Source organism: Podarcis cretensis (assembly GCF_951804945.1).
Source record: "Podarcis cretensis genome assembly, chromosome: 16".
Classification (NCBI taxonomy): Eukaryota; Metazoa; Chordata; class Lepidosauria; order Squamata; family Lacertidae; genus Podarcis; species Podarcis cretensis.
In genome coordinates, this window is record NC_137186.1 from 12,665,308 (window position 1) to 12,687,167 (window position 21,860).

General features: G+C 49.6%; 1 protein-coding gene across 3 annotated transcripts; it reads left to right on the forward strand.

Annotated features, from left to right (window-relative positions):
- The first annotated feature begins 544 nt into the window (after positions 1-544).
- MTA2 (metastasis associated 1 family member 2) lies at positions 545-18,858 on the forward strand. 3 transcript variants are annotated; one of them, XM_079958048.1, is made up of 18 exons: positions 545-712; positions 6,718-6,785; positions 7,271-7,364; positions 9,963-10,080; positions 10,215-10,278; positions 10,536-10,653; positions 10,782-10,884; positions 10,980-11,079; positions 11,966-12,154; positions 12,856-12,930; positions 13,147-13,205; positions 13,318-13,415; positions 14,171-14,310; positions 14,723-14,951; positions 15,041-15,130; positions 15,767-15,909; positions 16,617-16,765; positions 17,954-18,858. In XM_079958048.1, exons 1-18 carry the CDS (start codon positions 685-687, stop codon positions 18,123-18,125), a joined length of 2,037 nt encoding a protein of 678 aa, XP_079814174.1. In that variant the 5' UTR covers positions 545-684; the 3' UTR covers positions 18,126-18,858. The 3 variants fall into 3 exon arrangements, with proteins under 3 accessions (XP_079814174.1, XP_079814175.1, XP_079814176.1); XM_079958049.1 differs by having other exon boundaries at positions 546-712; positions 15,767-15,885; XM_079958050.1 differs by lacking the exon at positions 16,617-16,765 and having other exon boundaries at positions 546-712; positions 15,767-15,885.
- The last annotated feature ends 3,002 nt before the right edge of the window (positions 18,859-21,860 follow it).

A 21,860-nucleotide genomic window follows, 5' to 3' on the forward strand; every position in this document is an offset into this window, starting at 1 on the left:
ACTTTCGAGTTAGTCAGAAGACTTCGGCATCCACCCAATAGGTTTTTTGCGTTCTGCGTATCAAGAAGCGCCAGCACATTCGAGGAGAAGCAGGGGCCTCGAGGAAAGGGTTAATCTCTTGACACCGAAAATGAAGACAGCCGAGCGGCGCGGCCTTGCGCCTAATTTGCGAAATGACGTAAATACGTCAAGGAGCGTTCTGAACTCTTGCCACTAAAAAGCAGTCCAGACCCGTCCTCCCTCCCGCTTATAGGGGGAAAAGGTTTGTTTTACGGAACGACCCGAAGCTATCCGGGAAAACACGAGTGGCCCTCGTCCATTTCCGGGTATGGTCAGCAGACGTCGCCCTCATTCATCCGTTGGTAGTATTGGGGGAGGGGGAAAACTGGCCGGGGAAATCCCCGTCTCTTTCCGACCTCTTTTCCGGAAAAGCCCGAGATGCTGTAAGGAAAGGCGTGTTCTTTCGACGAGCGAGAACCGGAAAAAGCCGAGGGTTTCCGAAGATTCCCGAGGGGGCTTTCCGGAGGTTCCCGAAGGACTTGAGGCTTGGCCGGCGCCGGCGCTCGCTGCGTGAGAGGGAGACGACAACGGCGGCGGGAGGCGATGAAGAGCGGCCGGGCCCGGAGTTCCTGAGGGGGCCGCGGCGGGCCGGGCCGGGAGGAGTCGAAGCGCCCCACAGGCGTCATGGCGGCCAATATGTACCGGGTGGGCGGTAAGGAAGGAGAGGGGGGTGGGGGGAGAGGCTTTTTTTTTTTTTTTGCCTGTGGGGGGAAAATGGGGGAGGGGCGAGACACGAGGGGAGGAGGGGTTGCTGGCTGGAGGGGGGAATGTGAGGGGAGAGGCAGGGAAATTAATAGGTGAGGGGGGCTAAAGGGGTTCAGCACCAGGGGTTAAAGATAGAGAGAGGGCTGGTGGGGGAGGGGGGTGTCGGGGTGCATTGAGGAGTTGGGGGAGGGGACCTTGTCTCACCGAGGAGGTGAGGGGGGCAGGGGGGCTAAAGGGAGGGGGGCTGGACCCAGGAAGTGGGACTAAGTTTATTTGTACAGTAATGTGAAAAGGAGGGGCTTAAAAAAAAAACCACCATGGGGAGTATGGTGGAGTTTTGTGTGTGTGTGTGTTTATAAAGTTAGTTGTGGGGGCTGGGTTGTGGATCTGGGGGGTTGCTGAGAGGCGCAAGGAGGCTGGCTGAACTACCTAGTTTTTGGGGTAAAAGGGTTTGAAGAAATAAGGGGGATGCAAAAGAAATGTGGGGTGTTTGGGTGTGTGTGAAAGGAATGGGGGGGGGGGGTAGTTCCAAGCAGTGGGATGGAGACTTGAAGGGAGGTGGTTTTGGTAAAGTGAAAAGGGGTTAGTGAAGGAGGTTGGGGGTGGGCTGACTTTAAATTGGGGTGCTGTGGGGCAAAGGGTTTTCCTAAGGGGCAGGGAGGGGAGTTGTTGAATAAAATAGTTTGGGGTAGTTTGAGGTTGGTGAGGAATACATGGAGACGCTTGGGTCTAAACAGGTTTGGGATACTGGGGGCACCAAGAGGGTTTGTTCCAAATAGTGGGATAACGTTTGGAAATAGTTTGTTTTAAGGTAATTGAGTGGAGGAAGGATTTGGGGGGGGGGGGCTAATACTGGAAGTGGTAAAATTAAGAAGTAGCAGGCATAGTGGTAGTGGTGGGACTTAAAAGTGCATGTGGATCAGGGTGGCGAAAAATAGAAATTTGAAGGTTGGGGAATATTAAAGAGGTGTAGGGAGGAAGGTGTTAAGAGGTCTAGTTTGAAGTAGTAGCACAAAGATTGGAAACCCAAGGGGTTTGTTTGTGTGAATGCACATGGATGTGTGCATATTGGAGGTCAGTGCGAAAGAATAGGTTGGGGTACTGGGGATAAGATATGGGGCTGGGCAGGGGAGTTGGGGGCATGAAGGAGTTGGTTGGAGGACTCTCCTACTGATGTGGTGGATGGGGCAGGCTTAAGAATTCAAAGCCTTTGGGAAAAGGTTTAACTTGAGGAGAGGTGGCGGTTTAAGAGTCTGGCCAACCCTTGTTTGAGTTTGGAATTTGGGTGAAAGAATTTGCGAGGGGGACACTAAAGTATGGTTGGAAACATGATAATTTCCTCTCTCCCCTGCTAAACAGTTGGCTGCAGCAAGTGAGAAGAGGGTGAGCTGTTTTCAGTCTCAGATGTGGTGGTAGAGAAGTGAGGTCCAAAAGATTGGGGTGGGTGGGTGATACAAGACCACACTGGTGGGAAATTGGGGGGGTGTTAAGTATTGGTAGAAATTTCAAGTTCTGGTTAGTTGTACAGGGAGGTGTGAGGAGGATGTGGTTGGTTCTGGGAGAGAGTGGGAGCGAAGAAACAGATGGGGAAGGGCATAATACACTTAGGGGCAGCACAACTTAGAAGTTGAGCAAAGGGTCTTGTTGGATTTCAGCTGGGGTTAGTTAGAAGTCTGGGCCTGTCAGACTGGGGGGCAGGGGAGGCAAGGAGAGTGGTTTGTCTGCGGAGTTAAGAACAGGATGCTAGAGAGTTGGTTTTAAGAGTCTGTGAGGTGCTGGAACCTCCATAGTCAGAAGCAATATAGATGATGAGGGGAAAGCACTGGAGAGAGCCATTTCTATGGTGCCTTGCTTACAGACTTCCGGGAGGCATCTCCTTGGGGTTTGTGGTGCTGAACTAGGGGTGTAGCCAATGTTATTCCTACTCAGAGTAAAAGGTAAAGGTAAAGGTACCCCTGCCCGTACGGGCCAGTCTTGACAGACTCTGGGGTTGTGCGCCCATCTCACTCAAGAGGCCAGGGGCCAGCGCTGTCCGGAGACACTTCCGGGTCACGTGGCCAGCGTGACATCGCTGCTCTGGCCAGAGCCAGAGCCAGAGCCGCACACGGAAACGCCGTTTACCTTCCCGCTGGTAAGCGGTCCCTATTTATCTACTTGCACCCGGAGGTGCTTTCGAACTGCTAGGTTGGCAGGCGCTGGGACCAAGCAGCGGGAGCGCACCCTGCCGCAGGGATTCGAACCGCCGACCTTTCGATCGGCAAGCCCTAGGCGCTGAGGCTTTAACCCACAGCGCCACCTGCGTCCCTCTACTCAGAGTAGACCTATTTAATTTCATAGCAGTGACTAGCAAATGTTCGTTTATTTCATTGGGTTTGCTCTGAGTACAACTTAGCTGGAAACAACCCAGTGTTTTTCATCTTTGGTCAATTTAGAACACTCTTCCAATATATCCCCACCCCCTTGCCATGATCAGTGCCTCCAGAATTCCCAGCCTCACAGGGCCATAGGTCAATGATAGAGGGCACAGCTTGCTTGCAGAAGGACCCAGGTTCATAAAGTTCCGGTAACAGGGCTAGGAAAGACACATACCCACAAGGCTTTTTTTCAGCTGGAGCTCAGCTCTGGCACATCTCAGGTGGGTGCCATTGCCATTCTAAGAGAACAAGGGAGAAGTTCATAGTCAGCTCCAGCACCTATTTTTTCTAGAAAAATAGCATGGCATATACACACTCAATGTGCGTGTACACACACAGGAGAGAGAGAGAAACATGCTACTTGCAGTCTGATTAGATAATAAGGGGCTGGATGGGCATATGTTCAACTGTCTCCCTTTCTTTTCCTTTCACCTTCAAGCTTCTCATTCTTGCATTTAAAACCTGCTGCCCTCATTCCCTCCTACTCTCCTGTTCACAAGCTGTTGGGCCCCTTAGTCACCTCTTCCCACTCTTATCTATCTCTTTAACCACCCTGCGGCTCCCTTGGCCTGGAATATCCTCCCTCTCCCTGGTGACAATTCCCCTCTCTTCTAGGCCCCTTCTCTGAAGACTTAACTACTTCAGCCAAATGGTTGGCTGCCATCCACCCTTTGCTTGCCCTCCCATTGTTACCTGACTCTCTCTCCAAGCCTGACTCCCCCCCCCCCCCCGCTTCTTAATTTCTCCACCACCTCCTGTTTAATGTGGGCTGAATCTGAGTCACTCATATACTGTATTGCTTATAGTGGCTAGTACTGGTAGGAAAACAAAGAACTTATTGGTAGTGGTGGAAATAGGCTTTGCGGGAGCGCAACAGGCAAAACCAAACCTTTTCTTACATGTCAGACAAATGACTGGCAACCACACCTGGCTTGGGGCTTGGCTACTCTGGAGATCAGAGATGATATATATTTATATTGTGTGGCTGGCCGGCCTTCTGCACGATGGCTTTCGCCTTCAGCATTCCCATAGTGGTGATATTGGCTTGCTTTTATGTGATTGTCATAAAGATTCAAATATAGTTGTGAAACACTTTAGACAGAATGGTTTCTAGCCTTTCCCTGGCTTTAGCCACTGATAGGTATGATTTGCACCTAACAAAAAACAAACACCCTATATCTCTGTGTGGAGGCCGCCTGCCTTTTGTAGCATGTAAGAAATATGCAGATCAGGGAAATTTGCATGTAGTGCTTCTGTTAATGATGGGGAGAAGCAGGGCACTGAAGCCTCATTCCCTCATGAGGGTTGGTGAACCAGTGTCCCTCCAAAAACTGCTGGATTACAAAATCCAATACAGTGGTACCAAGGAACTCAGATGTAATCCATTCCAGAAGACTGTTTGAGTTCCAAGGAGCCAAAACATCTGAGAATGGAGCCATTCGAGTTCCAAGGTACCACTGTAATTCTCAGTGACCAACAGCATCATTGGAGAGCCAAAGGTTCCCAGTCCCTTCCCTATCTATTAGAATAGATGTGAGGAACCTTTAGTCCTCCTGATGTTGCTGTATTACAATGCCTATGAGCCCCAGCATGCATGACCAATGGCCAGAAATGATAGGAGCTGTAGTTCTGCAACATACGAAGTCCAAAGTTTCACCACACCTCCATTAGAAAATTCTGGTTTCTGCAGCTTCAGTAGGCTTTTCCCCCCACCCAGCGCTTTCAGGCTCACCTTTTTAAAGGTTCAAATTCTGCTTGCTTTAAAAAGTGGGAAATGAAAGATGCTTATGTTGAACTCTTCATCTTGCTGTCAAATTCCATGGGGGTACCCAGAGCATAACTGCAGAGAAGTGGGAGGTTCACAGCTCTGAGTGTGGGACTTTTGGTGGAATGGACAGAGGGTGCTGTGGAGGGTGGGGCTGAGCTGCAGGGTGGCAAGTCTTGAGGCTGGGCCAGAGGGGAGAAGTACTGAATAGTCTTTGTCCTGGATAAAATGGGATGGGCTGACCTAGATTAGATAAATCTTCATATTTTTCCTAAGGCACTTTGATGGGTTTGATGGATATAATATTCCTATACACAGTACTCAGGTTACATACGCTTCAGGTTACATACACTTCAGGTTACATACACTTCAGGTTACAGACTCCACTAACCCAGAAATAGTACCTCGGGTTAAGAACTTTGCTTCAGGATGAGAACAGAAATCGTGTTCCGGCAGCTTGACAGCAGCAGGAGGCCCCATTAGCTAAAGTGGTGCTTCAGGTTAAGAACAGTTTCAGGTTAAGAACGGACCTCCGGAACGAATTAAGTACTTAACCCGAGGTACCACTGTATGTGCTTGAGCAATGGCTACTAGCTTTGGTGAATGAACAGAACCTCCATGTTCAAAGGCAGTCTGCAAGGGAAGGTGGTTGCCTTTGTGACATGCTTAGAGACTTCTTAGAAGCATTCTTGTAGGCTGCTGTGGGAAATGGGATACTTTATGCAAATGGCCTTTGAAGTAATCCAGCCAGGCTTTTCATATATTCTTGAGGTGTATCTATGACAACTCCTGGAGGTGTCAAGAGCATGGGCTATAAATGGGGAAGTCTTTAGTTCAAATCTCAGCTCGGCCATGAACTTGCCAGGTAGTATTAAACAATCTCCCCAGCCTCAGACCCTTATCTGTACAGCATAACAGGGATAATAGTCCTTCTGGCCTATTTTACTGAGGGGCTATCAGGATGGGTCCAATCAGGGACAGACAGAAGGTGATTGAGACCTCCTGGTGGATTTCTGGATGATTTGCAGTAGCTCAGCAAGGGTCTTTGACACTTCATTATTTAACAAAACCAGCAACAAAAAAAGCTCCCCACCTTCCCTCAAATAGGCTTCTGAAATGAGTAAAGCCTGGGGAGAAGCCAGGAGCAAATTTTCATGTGAAAGGACTTGTAGGAGGTCATTTCTTACAACTTCCAGGGCTGAGCATTACCAATGCCTCCTCCACTGGCAGTGCTTTGCACCTGTTTCTAATTGGTGGACTTTGAAGGTCTCGTGTAAATAAAAAACAGCACAGGTTGCTTGCACAACTTACCTTTGATGCACATTCAAAGCACATACCTCCCCCCAAAAATAATAATCCTGTGAGCTGTAGTTTATCCATTACAGAGCTACAGTTCCCAGCACCCAGAATAAATTGCAGTTATCAGAATGTGCTTTAAAGGTATGGTGTGTACACAGCCACAGTCCTGAAGTGTACCTGCCTTGGCTTAAATAATATCCATGAAGCATTTAAAGCAGGGTTGGGGAATCTGTGGCCCTCCAGACTACAGTTCCTCCGATCCCTGACCATAGGCCATGCTGGCTAGTGTTGATGAAAGGTGGAATCCAGCAACATCTGGAAGACCACAGAGCACCCTAGGAGGAAAAAACGTTAAACATCCACTTACATTGTTGTTTCAGGAGCCAGTGTCTCCTGAGAATATGTTCTTGCTTTCCAGCTGCTGCTGCTGCTGCTTCCACTCCCTCATTGCCTTTTGTTTTGCCCCTCTTACAGATTATGTCTACTTTGAGAATTCCTCTAGTAACCCCTACCTCGTCCGCCGCATTGAGGAGCTCAACAAGGTAATGACAGCACTGGTTGTGGGAGGCAGAGAGATGGGGTAGGGGGGTGCTGGGCTGCATGCCTTGGGGGTGCTGGACCTATTGTAGCCAAGGAAGCCAGGATATTTGGGAGCTGGGGGAACATGGGGGGTGAAGTAGGAAGCTGCTGGGTGTGGTGAGGCACTTGAAAAGGATCCTGGTAGTCCCCATGACTCAGAAGCCATAAGTTTTGTGGTCTCGGGCCTCTGGAGCTTTCTTCCGCTTGAGGTTACATAGGCACCCTTCAGGTGCATGGCAAATACTTCCTTATTCCAATGGGCATTTTTAAGGTAGTGTTGATGTTCAGGTTTATGATGAGTTTTCATTCTCAGTGTTTACTTTTATGTACTTAGACTGGCTAATGATTAAGTGGTATAGAAATGCCTTACATAAATAAGAACAAGATCTTGAGGCCACTGTTGCCTGCCCACTAATAAACAGCGTTGCCCCTCTGCTTCTACCCCCAGACGGCCAATGGCAATGTGGAGGCCAAAGTGGTCTGCCTGTTTCGACGGCGTGATATATCCAGTAGCCTCAACAGCCTAGCCGACAGCAATGCCCGTGAGTAGTGGGGTCCCTGGTGTGCTTTGCGTATTCTTTGGAGCCAGTAGCCGTGGAGTATATTTGGGTTGGGCGGGGGGGGAGATGTTGCACCGGGTCTGTTGGGCTGGGTAGCGCGTGGGCTGTGTGTCTGGGAATGGGCCTTTGGCAGCCTCTCTGGTGACACCGGCTGTGCTGGAGGAGGTTGTGGGGGAGAGGAGAGGCACAGAGGTGGATAGGGAGCTGTTGCCCTCAGGCTGGAGCAAGAGGAGGAGGGAATCCGCCTAGAAAGAGAAAACAAGAAAGGAGTGTGTGAAAGGCTGCCCTACCCTCTTTCCCAGAGCAGTTGTATCTGAGAGCCCTAGGAAGCTTCTTTCTATTCTGGCAGAAGTGGAGACTTAAGCAGATTGACTTGGGGGAGGGTGTCTTTATTTCTCTCCACCTGCTTGCTCACAGATCCAAAATACAGAGGAGCAGTTAGTTGCTGGCTGTTTGCATAACACATTGACTCTCTTAAAAACTTTGGCAGGGGTCCGATAGGAGAATAAGGTGCATGTAGGTTTGGAACCTTTATGCTTTTCTGCCGTTGGAGAGGGGCCTTTAGGGTCTTTGCGGAACTGAATCCTGGTGGTGAAGGCCAGGAGGTGACATCTGCCTCTGGCCCTTGTAAAGCCTAGCCTTCTCTGAATCCTGGCACAGTCGCCAGCTGCTGAAGGGTTAACAGAAGTAGGATGGGGTGGGAGGAGCTTGCATGACTGCTTAGGGCTTCCTGGCCTCTTGGAGCAGGGGCTGTGACCTTGACTCTGTCCAATCAGGCCAGAGGAGGAGGAAGGAGGGCTGGTTCAAGGCTGCCTCTAATCCACAGGCCCACCTTTCCTTTGCAGAGGGTTTCCTGAGTCAAAAAGCAGGGGCCGGGAGGGGAGGGTGGAGTAAGCATCCTTCAAGTCCCTCCCTGGGACTCTGCCAAGTTCTGAGAAGCAGAAGGGGGTTGGGAGAACAATGCGCCTCTTGGTGGACGCTGCTCCTTGGCTGCTTCCAGGAGGGTGGCTGAGTGAGTGAGTGAGTGTGTGTGTGTGTGTGTGTGTGTGTGTGTGTGTTTGTAGACAGAGAGAGAAACTGGCATGCAGGCACATGCTGTGTTGCTGGAGAGGGGAGCGGAAATGACGACCCTCTGACAGCAGCGACTAGGGCACTGCTCTTTTTTCCTTTTTTTTAATAAAAAGGGAAAATTTGGGTTGCTATCCTAATTCTGCTTAATTTGGGAGTAAGCCCAATTGGAGTCAATAGACTCCTGAGTAAACATGGCTAGATCTATGCTGGGAAATGATCAAAAGGTTGGAGTATCTGAGGTGCTTTAATAGTTGGGGGTTTTTTGGGGGGAATCGATTGGGTCGGGGGTCATTATAGATGTTAGAATTGGAGGAGGGAAAATATTTATCTCTTTCTCATAGTACTAGAACTCAGGAACACCCAATGAAAGTGAGGCAGTCGATTCAGGGCAGACAGAAGGCTTTTCACGCAATGTGTAATTAATTAAACGATGGAAGCCGCTGCCATAGGATGTGGTGGTGGACTACAACCAATGTGGCTTTTAAAAGAGGATTAGACAACTTTCTTTTTTTTTACCTTGCTCTTCAACCAGAAAAGGTTCCTAACTTATTATTGTTTGTCGGAAGGGAGTTTTGTTTTGTTTTATTATGTATTTTGTGTTCTCATTTTGTATTTTTATGTTGTGAGCTGCCCTGTGATGATGTTCAGTCGTCAGTAAGACAATGTCTGCCTCCAGGGTAACTATCTGCAAGATATGAGACACAAGGAACAAGGGATGGGGACTAACAAGGGGTGGAAAGAAAGCTCAGGACCAGTTCTTAAAGCTGTAGTACTTAAAACAACCAGCTGGGATGGAAACAATGTAGGGTAGCCTGATGGCATCACCCTTGCTAGGTGACTTTGTGGGAGAGCTAAAGGCAGCTGGTCTCTTGGCAGAAGTGCTTCTCTTTTCTCTCTTTGTTCTACAGCCTGGTGGACTCATAGAGGGAGGATAGGTGTATTAACTAAGCATAATACTAAGAATAGAACCTCCATGTTCAAAGGCAGTATACCTGTTTGAATTTAATTTATCACCATTGGATCCAAGCCTTCCTCCAGGGAGTTCAGGGAGGCAAACCCCATTTTAAACTCACAACAGTGCTGTGATTTTAGGCTTTGGGTGTGAATGTGTGATGGAACGAGAGGCCACCCAATGAACATTGTGACAAGCAAATATTAAAACCCACACTCTCCAAGTCCTGTGTTTTAACTATTGGCACCCTGGCTCTCAGACATTAGAGAGAAACAGGAGAGGGGCCATTGCATTTCTGCACTGCATGTGAGTTTCCATATATGTCTAACTGGTTGCCATTGGAAGCAGAGTGTTGGGTTGGATGGGCCCTTGATTTGATCCAGCAATCCGGTTTTTATGTATTTTGAAAAACCTGATTTTAGCCTTTTGAGTAGTCTCCATATTGATTTGGGATAATTGCTGGCTAAGTCAAAGGAGCCACATTTTGCAGTTTCTGGGGGAGATGGAATTCCTGGAAGTGAACATCGTTACCTTCTGCCTTTTTCACCCCAAAACAGGAGAATTTGAAGAAGAGTCCAAACAGCCTTCAGTGTCCGAACAGCAGCGGCACCAGCTAAAACACCGGGAACTCTTCCTTTCACGCCAGTTTGAGTCTCTGCCCGCTACCCACATACGGTGAGGAGGGGCTGGAGACAATTGTTATATATCACTATATTTGTATAACACTATTAATAAAAAAAATCAAACAACCATGCACACACAGTTGAGAGAGCTGCTAGGCTAGACGCAGGTTCTGTTTTTCTTTGCAGGGGGAAATGCAGTGTTACGCTGCTCAACGAGACAGACATCCTCAGCCAGTACCTGGATAAAGAGGTAAGGCAGGTTGCGTGAAACGGAATCTTCTTGTAAAAAGATGGCTTCTTGCAGAGTCCCAGCGTTCTGGACTTGGGATAAGAGAGTATCATCCCTCAGCTCCATCAAACAGAACAGTAGGGAAGGCAGCCCCCCACTTCTGTTCTCTTTAGGTGTTGCAGAAGGAGTGAAGACATCCTCCTACCGCCAGAAACTGAAGAGACTGAGGGTTTTAAGGGTACCTCCTTTTAACTTGCCATGTCCCTTTTTCCTCCCAGGATTGTTTTTTTTATTCGCTGGTCTTCGACCCAGTTCAGAAGACTCTTCTAGCTGACCAGGGTGAAATCCGGGTTGGCTGCAAGTATCAGGCAGAGATCCCAGAGCGGCTGGCGGAAGGTGAGCAAGGAAAACACACACACAACCCCTTGATCACTGAGCAAAAAGAAAGAAAGAAAAATACTTCCCTCGGTTGGTGGGATCATGGTGGTCTGTGCATTGACAACCCCTTTCTCATTCTCCCTCAGGAGAATCAGACAATCGAAACCAGCAGAAGATGGAAATGAAGGTGTGGGACCCTGACAACCCTCTTACTGACCGGCAGATTGACCAGTTCCTTGTGGTGGCTAGGTGAGATCCGGCTGGGGGGTGTTGTGGCTCCTCTTGCCAGTCTAGCTCCAGCTCCTGCGGGTCATTAACCCTCCCTTTTCTTCCTTCAATGCCAGGGCTGTTGGCACCTTTGCTCGTGCCCTTGACTGCAGCAGTTCCATCCGGCAGCCCAGCCTTCACATGAGCGCAGCTGCCGCCTCCCGTGACATCACGCTGGTGAGGGGGAGAGAAGGGCAATAGCTGTGGGTGGGGAATGACGGGTGGGGCAGTGCTGTATATTACGTATAGGTAAAAAAACAGCACCCAAGCCCTAGGTCGGGAAGAGCCAAGGGTTGAATCCATTGTCAGTTCTACTCCAATCCATGGAAGTTACTAGGTGTTACTAACTTGGATCCATCAGTTACAGTAGGTCTGCTCTGTTGGATACAACCCCGAGATTTGCAAAATGCTAATTTAAAACCATGCCAATTCACTTATTTTCACAAAACTGTCTGTTTAAACAAAAAACAAAACAGCTTGGTATAATTTATTCAGTTAAGACAGGTGAGAGACAAGGAAGTCTTCTACTGACATTTGGATCCATATTCAAACACCCCTCTAGCATTGTTTTCAAGCTTGTGTTTGCAACCATAAGGACTAGGAACTCAATTCAAACACCACACAAAAGCATATATTAACCATAGTTTACCACTGGAATCAACTGATCTTTGAGCTTCCTTACTTAGAAGGAGCAAGCCATGGTTGTGAGGCTGCTTGCCTGCTCCCTGGCCCCGGCCCCAATCTGCTCAGCAGTCTGCAGAGGCCTCCAGAGGCAGAGCAGTGGCTACAATTCAGATTTGTTGATTCAGACATGGCACCAAACTATAGCACAATCTGCTTAACAAACCATGGTCTGGTTTGCTAGCCGATTGCAAATCATGGTTTCTCAATTCAAACTTTGCGTCCAACTCTTACAGCTAAGTTTCCTTGAGCTGATGTGAGGGTCTGAGATTCTGAGGAAACCTAAGTTCTGACCCCATACTACATTCAGCAGACTGCACAATCCCAAGTCGCACAACTGCCTCCTGTTCTCTATCTCTTCTGTCCCCTTCTGTCTTGGCAGTTCCATGCAATGGATACATTGCAGCGGAATGGCTACGACCTGGCCAAGGCTATGTCAACACTGGTGCCCCAAGGAGGTCCTGTGCTGTGCAGGGACGAGATGGAGGAGTGGTCAGCTTCCGAAGCCATGCTCTTTGAGGAGGCCCTGGAGAAATATGGCAAAGATTTCAATGACATCCGGCAGGACTTTGTGAGTTGGGTCTATGATGGAAAATAATTGTCAGAGTCTCCTGTGGCTCTACTTTTTACCCCCTCCCTTTCCGTTTCCCCCCAAACTGGGAAGGGTGTCTTCTCCCCCACTCTTGGAAAAGGGACATAATCAATTTCTCCTCCTGATAAGCAGACAGACCCAGTTTCTAATTTGCCCCAGAACTCAGTCTTTGGGATGCTTGTAAAACTGGTATTGTGTACTGATGTGCCGTGGCACCCTGAGACGCCTTGGATGATGGTTTGGGAAGCCATGGGCAGCGCCAGCCTCTGTCCCTTCTCCCTTCCTACCTCCTTTTAATAGATAGATTAGATTGCGTGTATAAGATTGATAGAAATGGCCACGCGTGGCAAAAGCAAGGATAGCAATACCTACGAAGCGCACCTCACAGGAAATGTAGTTCCCAAGCCCCGCCTCCACCTTGGAGGGGGCTACACTGCGCACAGGCAGCTGAAGGGGAGCCGCAGAAAGAATGCAGTTGGTCAAGGGAGCTGTGGACTCTGAAAGGTTGAAAACTTGGTGTGCAGAGTTCCTTCTCTTCCAGATTCCAACTGCTTCCCTAACTGTAATTCGTCCCCACCAACTGGAGGGCTGCCCAGGGTCAAATGCCGGCTCCCCCCCCCCAAAACTGGTGGGTTGGGCCAGTAACTGTGCATTCCCTTGAAGTCTTGTCTTTCTTGCAGCTCCCGTGGAAGTCCCTTGCCAGCATTGTGCAGTTCTACTACATGTGGAAAACCACGGACCGATACATCCAGCAAGTGGGTGAACTGATTTCTGCAGAGCTTTTGGGGTTTGGCAGCGAGGGGGGGGAAGGGACCATGGCCAGGGTGGGAGAGTCCTGTTCCTTGCCCAGAGGCTGCACCTGCCTGTGGACCACCCCCCCAACCAAGTGGCCTTGATAACGTGGGACTCAGGCAGAGACCCCGTGAAAGGCAGCACGTCTTGACCTTCCCACTTGCTTCTTTTCCTTACAGAAAAGGTTGAAAGCAGCAGAAGCTGACAGCAAGCTGAAGCAGGTGTACATCCCCACCTAGTGAGTATTCCCCACCCACCTCAGGGACCAGCAGGGACAGATGCGTCCAGAGTTCAGCCTGGCCTCTTTAACAGCATTTGTCTTCTTCCCCCATCCCTTCCACACCACCCAGCACAAAACCCAATCCAAACCAAATCATCTCTGTGGGCTCCAAGCCTGGCATGAACGGGGCTGGCTTCCAGAAGGGGCTGACCTGCGAGAGCTGTCACAGTGAGTACCTGCGGGGGGGGGGCACATTGTATATCTGAGGACAGGGAAATGGCACAAGCACAGTGCAAACTGGTTTCTGTTCATCAGTGGTAACTCTGACAACAGCGTTGCAGTGTTTTACCCAGTGTGGGTGGGCTCTGTGTTGGCTCACCCACCTGAGTTATTTGCCTCTGAACCTGGGGTGGGGGGAGAGAGAGAGAGGATCTAGGGCAGGGGTCTGCAACCTTTAAGACAAAAAGAGCCACTTGGATCCGTTTCCGAAGGAAAAAAAACTGGGAGCCGCAAAACTCATCATTATAAAAATAACTTTTTTGTCACTTTTTTATTATTTCTTTGTTTGACCCCTCAGAACTACTCCTCATAGAAATAAACATTAAATTAGCAAGTTACCTTTTTTTGTGTGTGTGTTCTTCACTCCCCTTCAAAACAGTGACCAGCGTACATGCCCCCTTTCAATGCAGTGACCAGCATACATCCCTTACAATGTAGCGGGCGGGCGGGAAGGTGACGTCGGGACGGTGCGTGACTAACGCACGCACCGCCCCCATGTGATGTCACAGCCAGCACAGCGCCCGCCACAGTGGGGAGTGTCGGGGCGCAAAATGCGCCTCCTCCCCTCACTAGTATCCGCCCCGGAGCCGTGGCAAAGGTGTAAAAGAGCCACATGCAGCTCCGGAGCCGCGGGTTGCAGACCCCTGATCTAGGGTTTCACCTGTCTGAGTCCATGACCGCTCTGCCTCCCTTTTGCCCCACAGCCACCCAGTCAGCACAGTGGTATGCTTGGGGTCCCCCCAACATGCAGTGCCGCCTGTGTGCCTCCTGTTGGATCTACTGGAAGAAATACGGGGGCCTGAAGACCCCGACACAGCTCGAGGGAGCAGCCCGCAGTGTCACGGTAAAGCCTGCTGTAGAATCGCTAGTCCCTGATTTGAACCTGAAGTATAGCATTTGCTGTCTTCACCGAAGCCTCTAAAATTGCTATATTCTTCTGGGTTCTACCTGTAATGGCTACTAGCAGCAGCAAATTTAACAGTGAAGGGGACTTTGCTCAGAGGATTTCCTGGCCACATCGTTCTTATCGCTTCATGAAAGCAGCTTTGCCCAGGAACAAATGGTTGGCTTTTTAGATTTTGATACCACATTGGCAGGTGGTACAGTGCTGGCCTCTTTTTGTTATGTTGTCATTGACGTAGCTGGCATCTTGCCACATGCTGGTTCTTTCCTATTCCCTTTACTTTTGGGGGGGGCATCCACTTTGCAAGCTGAGCGGGGACCTCACTATATTGCCCCCTTCTCCCGTTTTCCAGGAGCCACACTCCCGAGGCCACATGTCTCGGCCAGAAGCCCAGAGCCTCTCTCCCTACACGACCAGCGCCAACCGGGCCAAGCTTCTAGCCAAGAACCGGCAGACCTTCCTGCTGCAGACCACCAAGCTGACCCGCATTGCACGCCGCATGTGCCGGGACATCCTGCAGCCGCGTCGGGCTGCCCGTCGTCCATACGCACCCATCAACGCCAATGCCATCAAGGCAGAGTGTATGTTTTGTGTGTGTGGTGGAGAAGGGCTGCTTGGAACAACAGAGGAGCTGGCGGATCTCATTCCTGTTGTTTGCTCTCCCCTCTAGGCTCTATCCGGCTTCCCAAGGCTGCAAAGACGCCCCTCAAAATTCACCCTCTGGTGCGGCTTCCGCTGGCAACCATTGTCAAAGAGCTAGGTAAGGAGACGGGGGCGGGCTTATGTCTCATATCTCTTGACGTTGGCCTGATCTCCAAATCGCAGTTATTGCCACAGGTTTGTGCACTCCTTTCTCACGTATGAATTCCCCTCTCCCTTTTATGGTTTTGCTGTGATGTTCAAATCAAGCAAAAATATGACTGGGATTAACTGGGATTTCCTCCAAACCATGATTTGCAGACAATCCTGACTTGCTGTGAATTCCAAATCATGGGAATTGCTTAAGGAATTGCTTACACCCCCACCGACCAGTCCACAACCCTGAATATTGGTTGCTGGGAATTGCAAGTGGGGAGAGTTGCTATTGCACTCAGCTTCCGCTTGTGGGCTTCCTTATGGGCATTTGGTTGCCCACTGTGAAAGCAGGATGCTGGACTAAATGGGCCATTGGCCTGATCCAGCAACCAGACTCTTGGGTTCTTATGATGTCAGTCTGGTGTCTTGGAATAGGGGAGAGAGGAAGCTTTGGCCCAAACAAGCTAGTTTCTCCTTCCAAAAACATCAGATGTTTATAAAAAAAACATACCTCCAAAAAATGGGAAGCAAGACTACTAGGGGAAAGCCTGTGTTTCTCTTCAGCAGTTACCCACCTAAGACAATGCTCTTGTTCTTCCAGCTGCACAGGCTCCCCTGAAACCAAAAACCCCCCGAGGCACCAAGACGCCCATCAACAGAAACCAGCTGACCCCGAACCGAGGCTTGGCTGGCATCGTGGGCAAGCGGGCGTACGAGAGTGTGAGTGCCGCTGGGCTCTGGAAGGTGGGCATCGAAGGGCGGCGGTAGCATTTGGGTGTGATTGAGTGCGATGTTATGGAGACCTTGGGCAGGGAGAAGGGGTGTAATAGCAGCAGGCATAGTAGAGAGTGTCAAAGGATTGCATCCGATGTTAACCCCACTCAGAGTGCACTTGTTTAAATGAATGAACACAACCAAATTGGTTCCATTGAAATCAGTGAGCCTTCTCTAAGTGGAGCTTGGGTGGGTACCACCTTACAGTTCTGAAAGTTTATTTTGTGTGCTTGTGGGAGGGGGAGACCCACACATTTGAAACCCTAAAAGGGGCAGAAAAGGTAAATAATATTTTTTAAAAACAAACTGCAAAATGGTTATTGTTCACTGTGGCTGATGCTACTTAAATTTCCCATAACTCCTTTTTCTTTTTCTGTTTGGGAGAGAAGGAATATGTTGTTTCTGGGGGGTCTTTGTTCTTTCTGGGCCTACATCTCTCTCTCTCTCTCTCTCTCTCTCTCTCTCTCTCTCTCTCTCTCTCTCTAAGTTCCTCTCTGCAGTTGGTGGGGAGGATGGGTAGCCAGTTTCCCCCAGCCAGGCAGCATTAGACTCCCCCTCCCATTTCGGGGCAGGGTGAGACTGACTCAGGATGGAGGGGGAGGGCGGGAGCCAGCAAGAGGTGGACACTGCCTTTGGGGTTTCCTCTCGCTGATAGCTCTATGTGCGACTGGGTGCAGGTGGCAGGGGGCGGGCTCCCCTTCTCGGCCAACGGGCGGCCCATGACTTCCGGAATGAGGTCGAGCACTCAGCCTGCCATCAAGCGTCAGAAGCTGAACCCGGCCGACGCCCCCAACCCAGTCGTTTTTGTGGCTACCAAGGACACCAGGTACTGGGGAAGGGATTTAAAACCAAAAAAAATGCAGTTGGGGTGAGCAGGAAGGCGATGGAAAGGGTGGCGCAGTGGGCAGGGTGTTTAGCTTATCCCTTCTCTGGCACAGGGTTGGTACTGGCCTCTTCTGTTCAGGGCCCCTGCCTCAGATATGGAGTTTGGTGCCAGTTTTCTTACCCGGAGCAAACAAATAAAAAATGGAATTCCCTTCCCTCCCCGCAAGTCCTGACAGCTATTGCTGTGTGCTACATAATGTCCTTGGGACATTTACCCACTTAACCACCCCTCTTTTCTGCAAGAACTCTGGGCGCAGAGAGATGCTCCACTCTTCCAGACGGTCAAGGGCCCTAGGGCAAGAGGTAGCAACCCAGCCTGTAATTCACCTGGGAAATTTTAGTCAGGTTGTTGCACAATAGTGGATTCTCTCTCTCCTCCACCTTTCTGCCACAAACAGGGTGTGATTAATGTGCAAAGAAATGTAGATTTTACTTGATTTGTTTGTTACATATTTTTGGGTTTTCATTAAATTCTGGAGATTTTAGATAAGAGTGTCAGGTGCCAAAAGCTCAGAAGGAACTATGCACGAGGCCCAGTGTGTGCTTCTGCTGTTCCCCATTGCACCAACAAGGTCTAGAAAATGGCCCTTCTACATTTTAAAATGGATGCAAAGAAGTTCAGAAACCCAGGCATGTGGAAGTATGTCCCTCCTAGCCATCATACACAGCTTCTGTCACAGAAGCAACAACCTATGCCTCATAATTGTTTGTGCCCAAGGCACAATCTTTCCCTTTTTTAAAAAAAGGTTTTGTTTTCAGAAATGGCAGATGCTACAAGTTGTGTAGCTTTGGCACTGGCAACAAGGTTTTATAAACCCTGTCTGATGCTATTTAGAGACAATCCCAATCTCAGGCCAGAGCTGTAGTTGGAGGGAAAGGGAGTTTAAAAAATACAAGCGGCAGTAGGTGCTGGGATGGGTTGAAATAAAATATTGTTTATGGGCCCCACAAAAACTGGGCCGGCCAGGTGTAGGGGTTGATTCTGGCGCTGCCCTGCCAGGCTGCTCACTGCGTCTTCCATCATCTTCTGAGGCGCTGCATGCACCACATACAGCCTGTCCTCTTTGGTTAGGCTCTGCAGTGCTTGTGCCCCTGACGCCCTGCGCCTCTTCTGCTTTCCTTCCCCCAGGGCGCTCCGCAAGGCCCTGAGCCACTTGGAGATGCGCCGTGCTGCCCGCCGGCCCAACCTGCCGCTCAAGGTGAAGTCGGTGCTGCCCCTCCGGCCTGTGGCGGCTCCTCTGGTACCCGTACCCCCAGCCCATCCTGCCAGCACCAGCGAACCCATCATCCTGGAAGACTGAGTGCTGTCACTTCTCTGGCGCCCCCTCTAGGATCCTTGTAGCCATCTCACCCGACACCAACACCCCTTTCCCGCCTCCAAGGCCTGTCTGGCAGAGAGAACTTCAGAGCTCCAGTTGCCAAGCGTTTGCTGGGATTGGGCAGGCGGGAGGGGGGCATCTCTTTCCCTCCCCCCCCCCCCCGCAAAGTTGGATACTGGACACCCTTCATTTCCCCCCTTTTTATATATATATGTATTTTTTAATTTCCACGTTTTCCCTTCCTTTTTTTAACCCTCCCCTAACAATTCAGACTTGCGCACAAAGCTGACCACTTCCCTCCCCTCCCCATGGCAGCACTGTAAATGCAAGTTGTGCCCTCTTCTGTGTGTGTGTGTTTGGGGGTCAGGGTGGAGAAGACTGTAGGGATGGCATGGACTTGGGGAAATACAGAACCCCTTTCAGAGTGACTTCCATTCCACCCCTGCAGCTGTTTTTCCTTCTTCTTTTTTGTCTCTATGTCTCTCCCCCCCTTTTTTTTTTAAAGTTGCCCTCTGGTTCCAAATACCCATGTATCTGGGAAAAGAGGGGCAGCCCCAGCTGTCTGTAAACATGGCTACTCTTGCCCCTCCCCTCAAGCCTTTGACAAGCCCATTTTTTGTACATGGTTTGGAGAGGAAAAAAAGTCAGGTTTTTTTAAGTCAACCTCTTACTGGTTCTTATAGCAACAAAATAAATAAATGCTGTTTTCTTCACACCTTCCTCTCCTCTCTTTTTTTCCTTTTGCGTGTGAGGGAGCTTGTTTGGGGAAAACTTGGTGCATGTGTGTTGCTCCTTACAGGGACGAAGGGTTTCACTTTATTGCCTTGTGTTAAGAGTGGATAGCCTGGACCTACATAGGTTATGCCCCTCCCCCTGCTTTTTCCCTTCTGGAACTGGTAGGCAGGGAAACCTGGAATGGCCCTTCTAAATTTTGCAGATGCAGGGAAGAGAACATCACTCACTTCTTAGATAAGACACACAGATAAAGTGAGAGAATTAGCTTTTTGTCCTTGAATTATCCACTGGTACTTGCTGAGGACAGGATAGAAAGTATCAGGGAGGCTCTCATAGACTCAGTATGTTCACAGTTAAAAAACACCTGTGCTTTTCAGAGACTTGTCCTCCCAGTGTAACGACTCGGGCTTCAACACTGGAAAAACACTTGGAGGCTCAGTTTAACTTTTCATTTCAATGGAAATAAGTCCTCACTTTTACCAGTTTCATCCCTGCCATGTTGTTGTGGGCCCTAAAAAAATTCAGTTATCTCATGCAAGAGGATGGTGGAAACGGCACTGCCTTTCCGCTCTTAGCCCAGACAGTCTTCTAAGGCAAATCCCTTCTCTGACAGGCCCTACAGCTCTCTGCTAATCTCCCATCTCAATCCTCATCTGGGATTAAACTATTCAGATTATAGAAATGCCCGTAGACTAACGTCCGTTCTGGTTGCAAAAGGCATAAAATGCACAGCGGCTTTTCAGGAACATTGGGAACCTTTCCTGCTGAAGACAGGCTGTAGCGATGGAAGGGGGGGCGGGAGTGAGATCTTCAGGAAATCAAGAGACGCAGCATGGGGCCGGTGTTGGAAGAACAGGAAGCCATGCAGAGCCAGGGGGTTGCGCCATCTCCCGCCCCCGCTTTCTTACCCAGCATAACCCACGTGTTTCCTACTCATAACTGTATTGGTCTCTGGAGTGAGGATTTGAAAGTTTCAGAATGAAGGGGGAGTTGGCTGTGATTGGTCACACAGTAACCCGAATCCCTCATGAATTGTCACAAGTTTGGCAACCTACAAGTTTGGGCTTTGTACTAAACCACATTCTGGGACCCTGAGGCCCCTTTCCTTTTCAGGGGCCTACATTATCTGGAGCAGGGATTTCTAAACTTATTTCCCCAACGAACCACTTGAAAATTGCTGAGGGTCTCTGTGGACCACCTAATGTTACTGTTGCGCCTTTTGTAGCAACTGTAATGTGCTGTGCTAGCTGCCTTGGGAATTTTATTTTGTATTTTTATTGATTTTATTTCTTATACGATAAAGTACAGTATTCCATACTATAGTACAGTAAAATGAAATATGAGCTTTTGCATACTTTCTCCCTTCTCTCACACTGAACCAACCTTGTAGGGCAATGGGAGCTTTGAGGATTAAGTGCAAGATTTAGTTCTAGGAAAGCTGAGAGGATTGAAGGTTGCTAAAACAAAAGTAGGTGCCAGTAAGAATATCAGAAGAGCACTGCTGGATCAGTCAAAATGGCCCATCTAGTCCAGCATCCTGTTCTCACAGTGGCCAACCTAATGCCTCAAAGGGAAGCCCACAAGTGGGACGCGAGTGCAAGAGTTCTGCAGTTTCCAATACAGCGGTACCTTGGGTTACATATGCTTCAGGTTACATACGCTTCAGGTTACAGACTCCGCTAACCCAGAAATAGTGCTTCAGGTTAAGAACTTTGCTTCAGGTTGAGAACAGAAATCGTGCTCCGGCGGCGCGGCAGCAGCGGGAGGCCCCATGAGCTAAAGTGGTGCTTCAGGTTAAGAACAGTTTCAGGTTAAGTACAGACCTCCGGAACGAATTAAGTACTTAACCCGAGGTACCACTGTAACTGGCATTCAGGACACTGCCTGCAGTTATCTATGATGGCAGTGGGTTTATTCACAGCGAGGGCCAGATTCTCTTCTGGTGTGGCAGGAATATACCAAAGGTGGGCCAGCAGCAGAGGCAAAAGTGAGCAGAGCCATGGAGGTTAATGGTACCTTTGTATAGGCAATAATGGGAGTAAAGGCCTCTACAGCCTTCCCAGGGCTTGAATTTCCTGTTTGCGACCCGGCGGCAGTAGTACCAAGAATTCTGTCTTAACTTGCCCAGGACAGAAAACCCCTCACATGCCTGAGGCTTCCTCAGCCTTTGGCTGCTTCGCTAAGCTACCTTAATGGTGTGGGTGTGCAGCTTGAAACTGCCATTGTGCTCCAAGTCGTTTTAAATGCCGGGAACTTATAAAGGGTATGGCCCCTTTCCCAAAAGAGCTGCCCCACTACGAAATCCGGGCCTCCGCAACTTCTGTAAAAGGAACCACCAACTATTACCCATGAGCAAGCAATGCCAGAGGCCTGCAGGTAGCAGGTAAAAAGGTAAAGGTGCCTCTGACCGTTAGGTCCAGTCGTGGATGACTCTGGGGTTGTGCGCTCATCTCGCTCTATAAGCCGAGGGAACCAGCGTTTGTCTGCAGACAGCTTCTGGGTCATGTGGCCAGCATGACAGCTGCTTCTGGTGAACCAGAGCAGTGCACGGAAACACCGTTTACCTTCCTGCCGGAGTGGTACCTATTTATCTACTTGCACTTGGACGTGCTTTCGAGCTGCTAGGTGGGCAGGAGCAGGGACCGAGCAACGGGAGCTCACCCCGTCGCGGGGATTTGAACTGCCGACCTTCTGATTGGCAAGCCCTAGGCTCTGTGGTTTAGACCACAGTGCCACCCGCGTTCCCACAGGTAGCAGGTAACAGCCAACTATTCAAAACATTTTTAAACTGGGCAATTCCTCACAACACACTGTTGGTACCTTTCATATCACCCTTTGCTGACCAACTGGCAATACCTATTTTAACTATCCTCCTGCACCACGGCTACTTTGTAACCCAGGATGGGGGAACCCAAGGACTTCTCTAGGTACACCTTGGGATGTCTCCCTAAGTCACAAACCTTCCCCCGCCTCAGTAGCTCC